This window comes from Spodoptera frugiperda, chromosome 11, assembly GCF_023101765.2.
Source record: "Spodoptera frugiperda isolate SF20-4 chromosome 11, AGI-APGP_CSIRO_Sfru_2.0, whole genome shotgun sequence".
Lineage (NCBI taxonomy): Eukaryota > Metazoa > Arthropoda > Insecta > Lepidoptera > Noctuidae > Spodoptera > Spodoptera frugiperda.
In genome coordinates, this window is record NC_064222.1 from 8,348,985 (window position 1) to 8,366,767 (window position 17,783).

The 17,783-nt window shown below is 36.3% G+C and overlaps 1 protein-coding gene across 2 annotated transcripts in view; it reads right to left on the reverse strand.

The window, feature by feature from the left end:
- LOC118274952 (Fanconi anemia group J protein homolog) overlaps positions 1–17,783 on the reverse strand; it is a 72,109-nt gene that overhangs the window by 28,218 nt on the left and 26,108 nt on the right. For both annotated transcript variants that reach the window (XM_035592762.2, XM_050696827.1), the window contains exon 3: positions 5,436–5,579. In XM_035592762.2, the coding sequence (XP_035448655.2) occupies positions 5,436–5,579 (144 nt within the window). The remainder of the gene's footprint in view (positions 1–5,435; positions 5,580–17,783) is intronic.

Consider the following 17,783-nt stretch of genomic DNA (forward strand, 5'->3'; position numbering starts at 1 on the left):
AGAAAAGGAGGATCCTCCGACCAGGCGAGGTGATCAGCCTGGCGGGCTTTCTGCCCAACTGTTGTTCGTTGGGATTTTCTATCCGTGTTAATTCGCATGTAAACTTCGTATGTGCGATGCAGGATATTTATGACGTCATCCGTTGATTTGCTTGTCGATAGTCTATGTGCGACTTCTGTCATCTGTCACTTGTCACTTGTCAATGTGTCGCCACATCAGGAAAAAATTGCAAGACAAAAACATTGATGTCTGACCAATCTTCAAAAAAATAAAAATGGAACCTATGTCATACATTTCACACAAAACAAAAAAACCCTCCCTCACCTAGCTGCTATCTACCACACTATACATAATAGAGTATATCAAAATGAAAATTTCGAAACACTATTTCAATTTTAATGATGGCCGCCTGGCCTCGTGGGCCAAAAACTTGGCGCCAACTTTTTATTCCGAGGGACTAGAGACGAACAAACTCGACCTAATCTCAGGAGATGTTCTCCCAACTTTAGTTAATAGGTATCTAATATTTAGACAAAGTTTTAGACTCAAATGGAGAACAAATACTTACATGATAACTATTATTTCAAAGTAACAGTTGAGTATGTATTAAAATGTACATAGATCTCGTTCAATCTAGTACATGTATCTAGTGGGCAATCTTATAGGCCAGCAGTTCAGTGATTTGTCATCACACACATCGGCTTTCTTTTAAGCAGGCAATATCATGCAATGACTTCTCCCACCTTGAGTGGGGAGAGAAGGAGTGTCAGCTAGACTTTAAATGACTAAAAGTCACCGCCATTCCTACTCATGCTCTTGGAGCCGGGGCCCCAGTAACCCGCTAGGTAGTCTGTAGCTCCGGGTACACATTTCAGCTAAGGTATAAACTTTGTTAATTCTAATAGACTTAGAAGCTTAGCACTATGTGAGATCTTATTAAATATTATGGTCTCGTCTTGGCTACATTTTTCATAAACATATTTTTGGTGCTACACGGACCTAGTACCAGAATACCAGAACGCTTACTTTTCAAGTACCTACAATAATTTTATTTGCAATTCAATGCAGCACAGTTTGAAACGCCAATCGATTTCACTTACTTATAGCCAAGGAACACGGAACATAAAAAATAGTGTTTCAAGTTGACTACATAAAACCTCTTTGGAATTAGACGTTTTGATAGCTACTATCGTAACAAGTTATTAAGTTTAGCTGCTAAACTGAAGTAAATTATGCAAGCTTTCAGACCGTAGTGAAGTTTCAGGAATAGGAAATGTAAGTACATTAATAGGTAGAGGGTTTTAATGTCAGTGTTTGACGTTTACAATTGACTTTTGGAAAGTTTAATCGATTAAAGTTATTACTCTTTTGAAAAGTACAACAAGAAAAGATTTGAATTTTAGGTTAAAAAAATGATTATGGGGCACGAAAAGCATGGTGTTTTTAGTTACTCGTTGACTGTCCGTGCATTACAATACATGTAAATATTGAAGTTGTGACGTCCGTGCATTATACATATATAAGTAATGCATTAGTCAGTGGCAACTGAACGTCATTTACTGCGCTGGATGTATGAGCTAAAACTTTGATTTTCTAGGGACGTATGAAATTAAAGTAGTTTATGAAAACACGGTTGGACGTACCAGGAAATTAGTCAAAATAGATGGGACAGTCAACGTGTTAATTTAGTCAAATTCATTAAAATAACGTCGACAAAACGCAAAAAATGCATGCACGTACAAACTTAAGTGTTTTGTTTAGTTAGTCTGACGACGAGACGACTAATACCTATGTCACAGAATGTCTTGAATCTTGATAGACCACGGGACACAATGACCCTCAAAATTCATTTAACTCGAAAAATATTTTGTTTCATCTAATAGACATCATCCCATTTTTTATTTATTTATTATATTAAGCTTACATTTATTTCCATATCCTATGATTTGGTTATAATAGAAACCATAACTATTCTTTAACATTTTTGTTGATAGAAACTCCATAATGGGTATAGGCCTCCTCCAATAAATTCTCTTTCTTTTATGTGCTTCTTGTATCCAGTTTATTCCCACCTTTACTATCACATCTCATACGTGTCTGCAACTGAATAAAGGTAACACAAACATGCCAGCTAGTCAGCTACCGTTATCCTGTGGTAGATAACATCTCACAATACCGATCTCATTGAAACATAACCCCACTTCTACACAATCGGGCAACGGACGGACAGACAGACAGATGCACACTTCTGACAAAAGCCATAGCATTTGTAATAACTATTAATACGTTTAATTTTACAAGCATAATGGCGTTTTGTTCGCGCCTTGATCGACAGATCTGATAATTTGAATATGGAAAGGCATTCGGGCAGAATGAGCGCGTTGCCTTTGCGCGTACGATTGCGCATGTTTTTTTTTTCGGGAATATTTTGTTCATTTAGGCGGGAGTTGAAGTGATGCGTGTAAATTGTGTGAGGTATAAAGTTGCCATTTTTGCTAGCTTTTGGAATATTCTTGCTAATATTATAAATGAGAAAGTGTGTTTGTCCATCGTACTCAGAGTCATTTAATGGTTACTTAACCCAGTCCTTAGCAATTGTTTTCAGAACAAAATCGTTATTTTATATTATTTATATTGCAATTTTATATTTGCATGTGTATTTTTTTCTTAATTATAGCTTTTATATTTATTTAGGAATTTTCATGTAGGTACTTATTATATATTTATTGGGTCTACCTATATTAGTAGAATTTTTTTGGTCATAATTTTATTTTGCATAACAACGCATGGCAGAAACTTCATTTCGCAGAAAATCATTTGGTATACCATCATTTGTAATACATTAAAAACGCATAATTTTGTAAGTCAGAATCATCTTTAGGCATAAATTGATACGCATAATAATTGAAAGGTAGAACCATCATTTAGCAGAAAGTTTACTGTCAGAATCGTCTTTTGGCATAAATTTCATAGCCATAATAATTAAAAGGTAGAAACATAATATTGCAGAAAGTTCACAAGTTAGAATCGTCTTTTGGCATACTTTTCATATTTCATTTGTTTGCATGCAGCATGCAAGCAAGCATGAAGCATGCAAGCAAGCATGCAGCATGCAAGCAAGCATGCAGCATGCAAACAAGCATGGAGCATGCAAGCAAGCATGCGGTAAGGAAGCAAGCATGCAGCATGCAAGCAAGCATGCAGCATGCAAGCAAGCATGCAGCATGCAAGCAAGCATGCAGCATGCAAGCAAGCATGCAGCATGCAAGCAAGCATGCAGCATGCAAGCAAGCATAGTTTCTGTCACGGCTCCGGCGCTGCGGGGCTCCGGCGGCCCCACGCGCCTACGCGATTTTAAATTGCACTCTAGGGGTAGGGCAGACAAGACTACGTGCAGTCGGTTTTGCAGCGATTCGATTCTGTCACTTCACTAACTTTTGTAGTACAATATATTGACTTTTTAAGTCAATATTTTAGTTTAAGGTTAAGAATGTCATTACACTTTATAAAAATGACAATAATTATGCCTAGTAAAATTATTCCAAATGATATTCTGCCATCTTCTTAATATGCCAAGTGAAATTATTCCAAATAATCGTCGCTCCAAATAAATGTTATGCGAAACGAAATTATGCAAATTTAAGCTTTGCCAAAAGTAATTTTGCCAAATAAAATTCTACCATCTTAAAAGTATGCCTTTGTAAATTCGGACATATAAACATTCGGCAAAACAATAATTATACTAAATGATTTTATGCCTTATGTATATTCGTTTAAAGAAGATTCTACCAAGTGTGTTATGCCAAACAAATTTCGGAGCATTAAAATTTTGCCAGATAGAGGGAACCCATATTTATTGCGTAATGCGGAAGGTCTTCCTTAAGTGGGTATGGCTGGTAATTATCTGTAATTTTTCCTTTTTGATGACCAGCTAATTTTATTTATGTCTTTGTATTCTAAACTGATGTGATGGTAGTTTTCTAATACATTTTAATGTGGAGTAGTACAATTTATAGTTAAGAGGTTCATCCGAAAGTTAGCATGGCTCGAAAATAATCGAGTTCCTAGTCAAACAGTTACTTACACGAGTAAGCCGATAATATAATAATTAATTTAATATGTCTCACGAAAGTTACAAAAAATAGATAGATTATTGTTTAATGACTACTAAGTAATAGATCAATTACATATACATAGTTTTTTATATCATCACTTCTATGGCAAATACTTGTATACAAATGATCACATTAAATAATGAATGAATAATCTTACAATACCTTTATACAGATCGATTTTCATTTCGATTGTAATCAAGATAGCGATTTGTATCGCTATCGTCGTAAGAACCAATATATGCGTGTCTTTTGTTTTTCATTAGCAATATTAGCTTGGCTGAATACGTGAGACTATGGCGGTGCGCAAGGGCACGTCAGCGCGTGCGTCGCGCATTTGCGGATGTGTTTGTACGTGCCTGAGAGTTATATAAGAAGTTATTTTTTAATTAATGTAGCTTTATGCATTTTGTGCCCTGGAGGAGTAGGCAGAGACGTTCGTGTTAGATGTAACTCCCAATATTTGTTTTTTTTTTTTTATTTCCTGAAAGATCTTGGGAGATGTGGAAGCCATTGGGGAGGCTTATGTTCCTCAGTGGACGTCTTGTGGTGTTATTACGGTAATGATGACTATGAACATCAAAAATTTTTTTTGTGAATGTTTAAATGTAAAAATCAATCATAAGTACTTTTGGCTGAGTTAGGTATAGAGCCACAAGTCCTTTGCTCGGCAGTCTCATTTGCAACTACTAGACCAATAAAACAAATACTTCAATAAACTCTATAATAAAAGTATTGAGTGCGAAGTTGGTCCTTTGGTACGCGGTATAAATGTTAGAAAATTGAGAATAATACGAATCTTTTCCTTCATGTCAGTGAAGGAAGTTATTATAAAAGGTCGATGTATGAATGGAAATATGGAATTGATTTCTCTTTGCCTAAGGATATTTTTAAATCTTTGTTTTTAAGAGCATCGTTTATTTAAAATAGGTTTGGTGTAACTAGGGATAAATAGTGTACACTTTAGTCTGTGTTAGCTTTTAAATCTTGCCGCCGTCCTCAGAGTCAGAGTCATTCTAGATCACCTGATGGTAAGCAATCGTCCGCCCGCCCATGGACACCCAATACACCATAGTCGTTACAAGTACGTTGCTGGCCTTTTGAGGAGGATAGGAATTTGAGGATTTGGACACCGACACATTTAAGGAGATTGGAGATTGCATTAATTGCATGTGCTTCGAGGAGTAAAAAGCGTAATGTTATAGTATGTTACTTACCTTGTTAGCAATCAATAAATATAGTAAATATTAAAACCTATTTTGTGTTACGATATTAGAATGAATCCACTGCCGACCAAGTTGTGAAGAACTATTCAATTCTTACCAAAATTATTCTTGCTGAAGAGCTTCTCTGGCGTGGACTCAGTCTTCTGGTGCATAGGACTGCTGATGTAGTCTGCTACTCCATCCTTCTTTATCTCAGGGAACTTCGCGAAGTAATGCTGCGCTTGCGTTTGGCCTAAAAGTTCTGTAACAAGAAGAATTTAGTATTAATGGTTGATAACATCAAGACTAAGTACAAATCATCGAGGAATTTGGGTGGCAAATAGATAACCTGGTAAAAATGTACACAGCTATAGGGCTGTTATACATATTGGTGTGTGGCTAGTCGCCGGTGTAATACATATGATATGATACATATTATCTGGTGGAAAGTTTATCTGTAGTTGTCCGTATTGTTATGATATTTATAGGATCAAAGAAGGATGTAGATGAAGATTAAGAACAAACTTTCTAAAAATAACTGAATCACTTCTTGAACAGATTAGTTTGCGGTGTTAAGCAGTGTCCTAGTCTAATACAGTTTTCATCCATCTATGAATAATTATAACAACGTAGCAATGTGAAGAGTACTATAAGTTTTATTACTAAACCAAGTTTTACATCCAGAATCAAGGAATGTTTACTTTAGAATGACTTCTGGTACCAATTACAAACTTTTCCTCAGTAAGAGACGTGTCTTTCATAATTCTATTAGAGATGGTAGATGGACCAAGTATTTTAAGACCCCAATTAACATCGTACCGTAGCTTTATCCCTAAAGTATTTTAAGTTCGCATTTCCTCCTAAATCAAATAAAATTCGGAGAAAGCCTCTAAAAATTCCGTTGACGGAAATGTACCCCTGAAAAATCTGTAAAGCAAAAAGGGATAAGGGTCTTCAACAGCCTTCCGTAAAAGTCGTATGCGAATTAAAGCTAAAAATTTCATATTTCCTAAAACATCGGACGGAAACCACTAAACACCCCACCCCTGGCGTGTCAACACAAAGAACTGTAAAATCCGTGCAATTTGTACCCTCTGCCGCTGGCGTGTACCGTATATACTTATCGATTTATCGCAAACACGGCTCGTGTTTTAAAAAGTCAAGTAGCACGTCACCAAGCCGATGTAAGGTCTCGCTCCATGTGGCACGGTTCAATTTCTGTTGATCCCAAATCGGTGTATACGATCTGCCGGTTCGGCGGCGGTGTGTAAAAATGCCGTCTTGTCGTAGGCACGCCGCCCCTCCCTCGGCGACATTTTTACAAGAGGGGGGAGGGGGCCACCCGCGGACGCTCCCGTCATTTCGTTGTCATCCAGGGCTCCTTTTTGCGCGATCACGGTGCGAGCCTCCGCCGCGACAATACTGTTCACAATTTTTATTCTTTTCGAAAAGAAAATACGAAAAAAAATATAGGCCCGTAGAGAAAATGACGAACAATGCCGCCCTTCGGCGAGATTACCGCCATCAGAAAATGAATGCTTTGTTACATCCGTCCAACGGGATGTTTTCAGTTGTTACTTGTTACATTAGACTTGTCATTTCCATTAGGGTCTGACTAGGCATGAAAAGTTACCGAACACAACGGTCGGCTACGTCGTTTCAATTTCGGAAAGTGCGTTGTGGTCCTTTTTTGCTGGCATTACAAAGATATTTTAACGAAACATTTGGAAAAATAGCTATTTCATTTGTAGAGGCAATCTTTTATTACATTCTTACCGTTTTATGGTAATGACAATGTTTAGAAATGTTTCTAAAAGCGTTCGTTGAATCTATCCGCTCATAAATTGGAAGTACGATAATTTCAGTTTGAGGAAATGGTAGCAAAATATTGTGGAGTAAAGAAAATATAGAGCTGAAATGAAGGAGACATGTTTTTATTTTCAGTCGCAAAAAAGTAAACTGAACCTTAAACAAAGCTGCCTGGTTGAAGCACATGTATATTTGTACAAAGCATCAGGCTGTTCCACTTTATGATCCATCCACTTATTGCTTTCCATTTATTTTGAGACCAACACGGAAACAAGTAATCGTAAAGGTTTTTACGAGAAGTCACATAAATGACGAATGACTCGATGATACAATAAACATACGCGAACATAAATGACTATAGACTTGCTACTACCGCAAGCAAGCATCCCCATAAATCATTGGAAATTACACGAAGTAACATTTACCAATCGGATGCCAGTGAAACTTCCGCGTTTGCGATTAGTTGGTACAGATAGGTAAAAATACAAAAGGGTTTTTACCTATTTTACAAAAGTAGAAACTGGAAGCTTATTAAAAGACCATAATCGTTTAAAATTACGCTAAAATCAAGCTGACTTTTGGCAAGCTCATCTATATCATAATAGACTTATTTTTTATGAAAAGCGGACTGAATCTCATCAAGTGAAAAACAGTCGTCCCATTACTTTTACTTTTTTAGATACACAATAAACTCATTCCAAATATCTCGAAATTTCCACCATAGGCTGTATCCAACTACGATTTCTATTTTGAATATTCTGAACGCAAAAAAGTAGAAAATACAGTCGAAATTTAGGCCGTCGTGACTCTGTTAACATTTTAATTGGAACAATATTTTTGTATCAAAGTTTTTATTGCTCTGGGCTAAAGGACCAATCCCACGTGTTGGTATAAATTGTGGACCACTCCGAGATTTGGCTTTCTATTTTTTGAACTTTTATATGCCGTTGTTCTTTTGATGTTTAGGACTTTAATAGATGTTATTTTAATGGTAAAGTCCAGTATTATACATTGGAACAGCAAAATTATAGATAATTTTCCACAGATTGAACTCCGAAAGCGTTGATTCGTATTTTTGCTATAAGGTCCAAAGTTGAATTGAAATAGAATTAATTCTATTAGTGCGACTGAGAAATATGTCTAATCTTAAAAAAGAAGTAACGTAGCAGACACTTTTCAATCAATACAAAATATTAAATCACATAAAAGACATTAAAACATATTTATTAACATTACTCACAAACACAACCACGATAGTCTCAAACCTATCCTCAATACTTAACGAACACACAATCATCTTCAGTACAATCAATACGATTCTAAAACGCCGCTCAAAGGACCAAAAAGGACCATCAGTTTAAATAACTGGTGATATGATTGGCGGCGATGGGCGGTTAAGACAAGGCTTTGTGGTAATGCCGATTTGTGTGAGGATCGCATTACACCGCGGCTACCTAGCACGCTTTCAATTTTAAGAAAAGACTATAACCCTACACTGGTCTTTGAGGTCGCCGCTGTTTTTAAGCTGTTTTTCTTTACTTGGTGTGTTTAGTATTGGTTTTATTTGCTTAGATATTGTAAAGGTTGTCGATATGGCTTTTGCTAGGGGTATAATTAAGTCTTTGACTGCCATTAGAAAACTGTTCCGCTAATGTCGGTCACCGGTGACCACCATGGCATTCAATGTGTTAATAAACTAGTGTAAATACATCTTGCAGAAATAACTCAGCCTATACAAACAATAGCTTTACTCACTTAAGTACTTGTTAAAGTTTATCGATAAATTCATGTAGAGGTCTATTGAGCTATTAAGTATCAGCCTTTAGTATTATATCCAGTGTTGCCTTTATGTATTTGCTGATGAACTAGAGCTTGTATCACCTATAATACTTGATACTAAAATAACCATAATTCCGTTCATTTAAATCTAGTTTCAAGTCCAAGATGCTTAAGTTTCAAAATCAATCAACAATTGAAATTGTGGGACTACGTTTCATAAAACTGTTCTCTTTGACTGTAAAAAGTTTGGATAAAGTAAACTTTGTTTAAGCAAGTCGGTAAGTAAATATAATTCAAGACACGTTTACCCCAAATTCAACCTTGATCAGTACTGTTTAAAAGTCACCCGCACCACCATTTAACCCTATACTATAGGGTTAAATGGTGGTGTGTTTTTTATGTTCAGAGTTGAACATAAAATATAAAACGTTTATGGCTTCACAACATTTAAAAATGCGTGTACATTCCATCGATTTGTATTAGAAAGCTCTTTAAAACCCCATAAAATATTTCAACCGATTTTTATTTGATTTTTTTAAGAGGCAAGTTTCCGTGCTTGCTACACGTTATCGAAAACCGATCGTATCCGTTATTTTCGTGTTGAGCGTGATACAACCCTTTATCTAGATCGGGGTAGGTAGTGACGTCGCCGGTAAGCGCCGCTCTGTATTTCATTACCACAAAAATTATTCAATATTCAATTATTCATCGCCCGTTGGAAGAATCGCTGATTAAAAATTCGTTTCGAGCTTTTGTACGATTTTCGGTTGGTTCAATTTTTTTACGTTTTTTTGTTATTTTATCGCTGTTTTGCAACGGGGTTGAAGTTAACATTGATTTAACACTTGTTTCATTCGTAGCATATTAAGGTTTTATGCTTTTATTGATCACATGATTTACAGACTTTCAGCAAATCTTTTTACGTATAACTCAGGTAAAAGGGGTTTTTCATGACAGAGCTAACAGAAAAAAGACCAACTCAGCATTCTCTGATGATCGATAAATACGCTGATTCCAACGAGCTCATATTTGACAGTTGCGAACATAACAACGAACAAAACCATATGAATATAGCGAACATATCGACAATCATAAAATAATAAGAAAAGCAAAATAATTTAAAAAAATTACTTGGTCCTTTGAGCTGGAAATCATTTAGTCACCGTTTTGGAGTTTTACAAATTCATATTGCTTCTACCTTGATTAAGAGGCTGAAAACGATACGATACTCCAAAGTTCAAAGTATCTATTTAACCAATTACCCAGAATGTAGTACTATAACATTATTTCCAGTTTATTTTCGAGAAACTTTCACTCTCCGTGTTTTTTGTTTTATTGCTGGAAACGTACAAAGTTAATATTAAACAAACACAATTTATTATTCCTGTCTTTACTTCAAATAGTAAGTCTTCACGAACAAGTTTTTCTTACGAGGTAGTCGAATAGGTTTGTTTGTGCAAATAGTAATTTGTTTCGTCTATATGAATAAATATGGCGTACTAACAAATATGGCCTTATTGTCATGTATATTTACGTCGGAATATAGCCAAAGGTATTCGTACGTATCATTCGATTCTTATTTAGATTTAATAATAAGTTTCCACGAAGTTATTGGCTGTGACGCAACCTGTGCCGATTACATAACGTTTAATAGGTTGACATTTATAATTTCCGTTAGATGTCCAGGTGCTTTGATCATAGTAAACAAACCACAACAACGGCTTATCCGAAGCTGTCTACCGTCCAATACACTTCAACATCATACTCTGGGGGAATTGATAACTAGTAATTTTGGAACAATAATTCAGCACGAACAAAAGGCCACGTCTCGCCCAAAACGTAACACAGTACAAAGGTAAGGAAATCGCCGGTTTCAGTAGCGTGCTACACAAAAGGAATAATATTAGACGACCACAATGGAGCTTTGATGGCTGGGAGCCGAATAAAAAACGGATGTGTCAATAATTAACTGTGTGATTCGACGTATTCGCCGGCGGCCATCGATTCAGTGCTTTACCCAGCCGGTTTATTAAAAAAAATATAACGTACGCACATTGTGAACGCACAAAGGGGCGAAACTTTCGCTTCGAGCCAAAACGGTGGTATGTTTTTGTTGGGGTGAAAAATATTACACCCTCGGGCGTGTATGTGACGGGCGGGCGCACATAGCGTGGTACATAAAGGGCGGGTTGACAACCCTAATGGGAATCTGAATTGGCCATTAGTATTAACATTTGATTAGCATCGCAAATTGAGATGCCGGTGTTCAAAGGAACAGTGCATATGGCAGCTTGTTTAGCTGATTTGTTGTTGTTGTAATTTTTGACGTAATTAATATGACTTGCTATTCTTTTGTTTACAATATAAACTGGCACATTTTACTTTATTAACAGTCAACTTGAAATAGGTAAACTGTCTCATTTTGCATTTTTTAGGGTTCCGTAGCGAAATGGCAAAAACGGAACCCTTATAGATTTACAATTTGATTCATTCAATTAAATTCATTTTAAACCCTACATTTTTAAACTTCATAAAATATCATAACAGAAATAGAGATATCCAAGAAAAAAAAACTAAAGTACAACACCAACCACTAAATAACTGCGAAATAAATCCTTAACAGAGGGTACATATAACTATACAACGCACAATTCGTGACAACCCCCGAGAGAATCAGGAAATTCATCTCGCTAATCCACCGTCCGTAGTGAATAGTAAAAGTGATAGGTCTATTCATTGGGAGGAGGGAGGCGAGGGCGGAGGGAGAGGAACGCGCTAAAATTTAATAAAGCTGCCTCGTCATAGCCAGACCCACGATTAATTACGCACAAGAGGCTAGTAATGATACCTACGTAGGGGCTCTTGTGTCATCTATTATTCATGAACGATCCGTATAATTTTGTTTATGATTTTGATTTGTTTTGATGTAAAGCGTGTTGAGTTTTGTGCTGCTGTTTCGACTTTGAGCTCATTGATTCGGGATTAATGTTTCCTTTTCAGTTATTGAGCAGTTCATTGGTTTGTAGTTTCCAGTGAATATCTTTTATTTCAGTGGACAAACATCTTTTTTTATTTCTTTCTATGTTATTGCTGCTATTGTATTTTAATTTATTTACATACTGTTATTATAATTATCATTTAATTTTCAATAAAATACAGAGCACACAATTATAGCGCAACATTTAATAATTTTGAAATTCCCTAATGAAAATATTACGCAATAGCTACCTGTCACAAATGACAATGACAGCGTGTATTTGACACATTAATGTCAAAATTCAAACGTCAAGCGCCACAGATTATTATTATAATTACAGATTATAAATAGTATAAGGAATACAGCCGTGGCATTGATATTGAACGCTTTTAAATCGCGTGAGGCGTCGTAATGTAATGCAAAGTCGTAGTAAATTAAACGTAATCGATATTACGATAGAAATTGTTGCGAAATCGATTTTGATTAATTAGACATTGCTTTGTAGATTACTAGCGACCCGCTCCAGCTTCGCATGGGTGCAATGGTGATATATTATGCATGTATTATACATATAAACCTTCCTCTTGAATCACTCTATCTATTAAAAAAAAACTGTATCAAAATCCGTTGCGTAGTTTTAAAGATTTAAGCATACAAAGGGACATAGGGACAGAGAAAGCGACTTTGTTTTATACTATGTAGTGGTTTTTCAGTAGGTACAAGTTTTCGATTAAAATACATAATGCAAATTTAACTTATAACTTGTAACAAGACGATAATGGCGGCGGCCCCGACACAGCATCCAATAATTATTATAATTACTGTTGCTATGGTCACCAGTTCACCATCTGCCATTAAGCGATATTTTGATGCTAATATTTTATTACTGCTTAAACTGACGCTGATTTGAAAGGCTTATTCGTCAACTCGGCCGCAATAAACTCGACCGCGCGGTCGAGTTGGAAAGATTTAAATCTACCTATTATTTCATTGTGCATCTCGACCGTAGGAACAACTATGCGGTCGAGTCGACCCGGCTAATTTTTGTGATTTTTTTTTATTCGTCATCTCGACCGAGTACAAAATGTACATTTGAGTAGAAAATGTTTAAGGCATATCATGGAAAGATTTATTTTGTTAGGCCGATTAAAATGCGTGCTGTGCTAACACAAACATCGTAGATGTTTCATTAGAATCACCCTTTAGTTTTGTAAACATCATATATCCTGATTAGTTAAAATAGTTTTGTCTCTCTCTCGCAACTTGGAATTTTTATCGGTGGAAAGAAATGAACCTAATACTCAACTAGAAATATTAAAAAACATCTTTTTATCCGTCCTTAATTCTAATTTTGGTTATTTTATATTATATAATATACCCAGAAGAACAAAAATTTAATTAGAAACGAAACACTTTTGTATATCACTGTACAATAATGCCTCATATTTTCAATGTCGTCGAGTTGACGAATAAAAGATACGAATAAATAGCATTATCAACTCGACCACGAGGATCGGCCGAGATGCATAATAAAAAAATAATTAATGTTTGAATTTCCCGACTCGACCTCGCGGACGAGTTTATTGCGGCCGAGTTGACGAATAAGTCTTTGAAAATTATTGGGCGAAGCGAGGCCGAAAGGGGCGAGAGATTCGAATAGAGAATAACCTAATAGAAGATAATGAAAATTGGTCCAGCCGTTCCGATGTGTACGTATGGAAAATAGATAGAATATGAACAACCCATCGTTAGACGATCACCAAATAGCATGATAAGGTTATAAAACTTGATATACATTAAGGAATTTAACACAAGATAATTGACAATATTTGATTAGAGATTCAACAAATGCGTCGCACATAAAACATCAACAAATTAAATGGGTAAACGTTACCCCAGAAACGCGAACGACATGCGAATCAAACAACACACGTGTAGTAGGCACATAAATCTACAAAAATAAAACATAAAGGAACAGAAAATACCTCACTTATAAAATGCAGTATTAGACGCATGTACGTCAAGTTTTTTTTTAAGAGGAAACTCGAGTGGTAAGGCTGCGTGCACACGGTACGCTCGACATAACGACATATTATAATACATAGGTATTCTCGACATAACGACATCTTTTGTCAAGTTGTACGGTGAAAAGTGGCTCGCTCGACGCTCGGTAATCCGCGGCTCGGCGCTAGGTTGAGTGTTTCACGTCGCTCGCTCATTCAGGACCCTTCAACTTAGTACAAGCTGCAGGACTTAGTACAAGAACGCGTGCCTTATTTACTGGGGTTGGAGTTTATGTAATGTTTTGTTTTGGTTTCGTTGATTTAGGTTGTAGATACATATGTAAGTATATAGTCCCGGAGCTGGGTATAATCTAACGGGCTACCGGGCTACGGGTTTCGGCTCAAAGAATTAGTAGGAACGGGGTGGTTTTTAGTCAGTGAGAGTTTGATACAGTCTTTTGCTTCACCCAAGGCGGAAGTTATTGCATTATTTTCCTATCTCAAAAAAGGCATGTATGTAGTTTTCAAGGTAGCATTTGGTGGAAAAAAAGATGTTGTGTCACTAGAAATTTCCAAAATGTGTATCGCTTTTAAGGCAGATTATCATAATTCTTAGGTTCGTAGTGGCAACTCTAAGTCTTTCCATTGATTTTCGGTCATTCAATGAACTACGTCAAAACCTGCAGACGTTCGATAACCCAAAAACTTTCCTTTTCACAATCTTCTACCAGCAAACACCAAACAATAGAACCAGTAAACAACAAAACAGCCTACACTACACAACAAAACATTCCCCAACACACCTCACATTTACCTTCATTATTTTCTACAGGCAACTGTAAACCCAAGACCTCACCGCATCGTCGGCGTATCGTCCCTGTAATTGGCGCTCAAGTGGCAATTAGCGTGCTCGACTCTGTCGCTCGACGGTCTGCACCAAGCCTTACTTCTCTTGTTATTCGACAAACTAGTGTTTCGAATAAAACTATAGTACCTTTAACATTTTTCCTCAGTACTCCAGCAGTGTCCAATTTTAGGGGATTTTATTATCCGTTTAATTGGCGCCTAGATTGAAGATTTTCGCGTTTTTGGCGGTTCGGTAAATTAAATTTTGAGATGTTTTTTTTTTATCTTGTTCTTGTTTGGTAATGGTGAAAGAGAATATAATGGATCTCGTTATTTCAGAGAGTAGAGATTGAATCGGAGTAGATGCGCATGAATTGTTTTATTGCAATGACTATTGAATGAACAGAATTTAAACTAAAAAAGTTTTAACAGATAGATTTAACAGTGTGATTGCTTGACGAGCTTATAGATACGCAAAAATAGGCCTTAACTTGTAGTTTATAAATTAAGAAAAAATATAAGTAGGTATGTACATCTCTTTATATTAAGTTGTAAATCAATAATGTTTATCAATGAAATCGGAACTTCTTTCGGAATTATAAGTACCAGAAAAATTCAAACGAAATAATCGTTAAACATCTAATCATAAAATAGCCTAAATCGAGAATAAAATCCATTTTCCTACTTTCTAACTTTAGCACGCAAAAGGGAGTAGTACCTTTTGGTATAGCCGATATAAATAGCTGGTCGTAATAAGAAGGATTATGGTCGGCTAAGGGGAGTTTACTTAGTACCTTCTAAGGCGTGTGGGTGTCCAATTTCCGTACGGTACCTGTTTATTGTCCCAAACCTACTGAAACTGTGTGATCTGGTTAATTAGACTGTTGGTGGGAGACGGTGGTATTTTCAACAGGACCTTAGGATGTTTACATCCATTTATTAAAATGTTTGCCAAATAGGTTTGTAATAAGATAGAACGCAAGAGTTTCCAAAATAACCTTGGGCTTCATTTAGTTGTGGGATTGAAGGGGTTTTCTTTGCATTGTTTTGGAAAAGAGAATGTTCTAGGACGGTCTCGCTCCAGGCGATTCTACATTAAGTGTCCGTCTTTACTTAAAATGTAAACAAACCTGTTTAGTTAGTACTTAGGGTGCTTTTTCACCAGAAATGTGCTATGCTACATTGCTGTGGATGCGTTTGGCTTCCACCAATAATATTCATTGGTATAAATTAAGTTAGGAAGCTTAACACTGGCGGAAATGGACTCAGCTAAACTATGTTTTTATATGGAAATATGCGTGCTATGAATGGCATCGCATACTCAAGCTGCGCATCTTCCTCGTACAGCTACTTTGCGGCGGCGCATCTTCATAGCACATCTTACTCTTACAGCTACATAGCTTAGTATCAGAGAAAAAAGGTCACATAGTTTCACAGCATAGTTATTACTCCTTCGTAGCATAGCTACTTAGCACATATCTGGTGGAAAAGCAACTTTAAGAATACTATAATTAATATTGGAAACTAAAAACCAGATCAGGCAGACCAGCTGATACATCATGTTAGTAATTAGGCTTTCGACAACACCCATCAATGAATTTATCTAACAATATTAGAGTTTCAATATCAAACCAACCAATCAGAACGCCGAACGTGTTCTAGTTCCGATTACTTTAAACCTAAAGCAAACTCGTACTAAGTAGTAAGAGTACAGGTTTATAAGTCCTTAACCTAAAAAATATTAATTAGAAAAACCAATTAGGTACCTACTTATTACTTATATTTCTTCTCTTTTAATTAAGTATGTGTTGCGGAATTAATTAGCTTCGCGCCATCTTAGCCGTGCCTCGGCAAATTATTAAGGGTAGAAAAATGGGGGAGTTATACGTATACACATCTATCTATATTACTTGTAGACTCAGAGTTTTATATGGATTTTGAGTTGAAAGTAAATACTTTTTTTTACTTTATGTTTATGTGGGTATAGGTGCATAATGATTTATCTTGAAGAGATCGGAAGAACATTATCTATAGATATCTAAACACATACATGACATGACCGGCACATATTTTGCTGTGGATAAGAGTTCTAAAGAAAAGCTAATTAAAGTATATTTATTTCAATAAATATAGATATTATTTTAGGCATTTTGCCCTAAATCTAAGTTAATCTACGAGTACTACCAGAAAACGCAATTTCACTCACCATTGAAACGGCTATCTGCGTTCGAATGCCCTTAGTTGCGTTAACCATACAGAACTTCGCAAACTTACATAAAAACTAAGATAGTAATTTCATCTATAATATAAAAATAAGTCGGGTTTTCCTTCCTGACGCTATAACTCCAGAACGCACAAACCGATTTCCACGGTTTTGCATTCGTTGGAAACCTCTCGGACTCCGTGAGGATTATAGCATTCAAGAGAAAAGCAGGAAAAGAGGGAAAATCCTTAGTGGCGAAACGGATTTCGCTAGGTTTGCTAGTTATTTATAATTAACACGCAAAATCACAAGGAACTTTAATCTGTAGTAAATAATAAATACACACAATAAAATAAAAAATATAAGTAATATTCCCTCGCCGCCATTTACTCGGTCCCTCAAACTATGAGCTTTCGTCCGATCAGCGGCGTTTTAACTCGGGCTCATTCGGGACCCCTCAAAGACGGAGGCATCAATAATTGAATTTTGCGAACAGGGGAGGATCACTTCGACCCTAAGCCCTCCATTAATTGCTGGAATTAATTCGTCCTCTCAATGTTAGGGTTCACTTACACTTGGGTGGGGAAACGCTAGGAAAAATCCTTTAATTTTTAGTGAGACATAGGTAAAAAGGGTAGTCAGTATTTAGATACTGAAGTAATAAGTTAGTTTTCAGACCTTTTTTTTTGAGGGGGAAAATCATCCAATGACTTCTCGCGCCTTGGGTGAGGCGGGAGGGAGTGTTAGACTCTTACTGACTAAAAACCACACCGTTCCTACTCCTGCTTTTCGAGCCGGAGCCCCGGTAAACCTGCTGAGCTAGAAACTTTATCACTATGCTGATAAAGT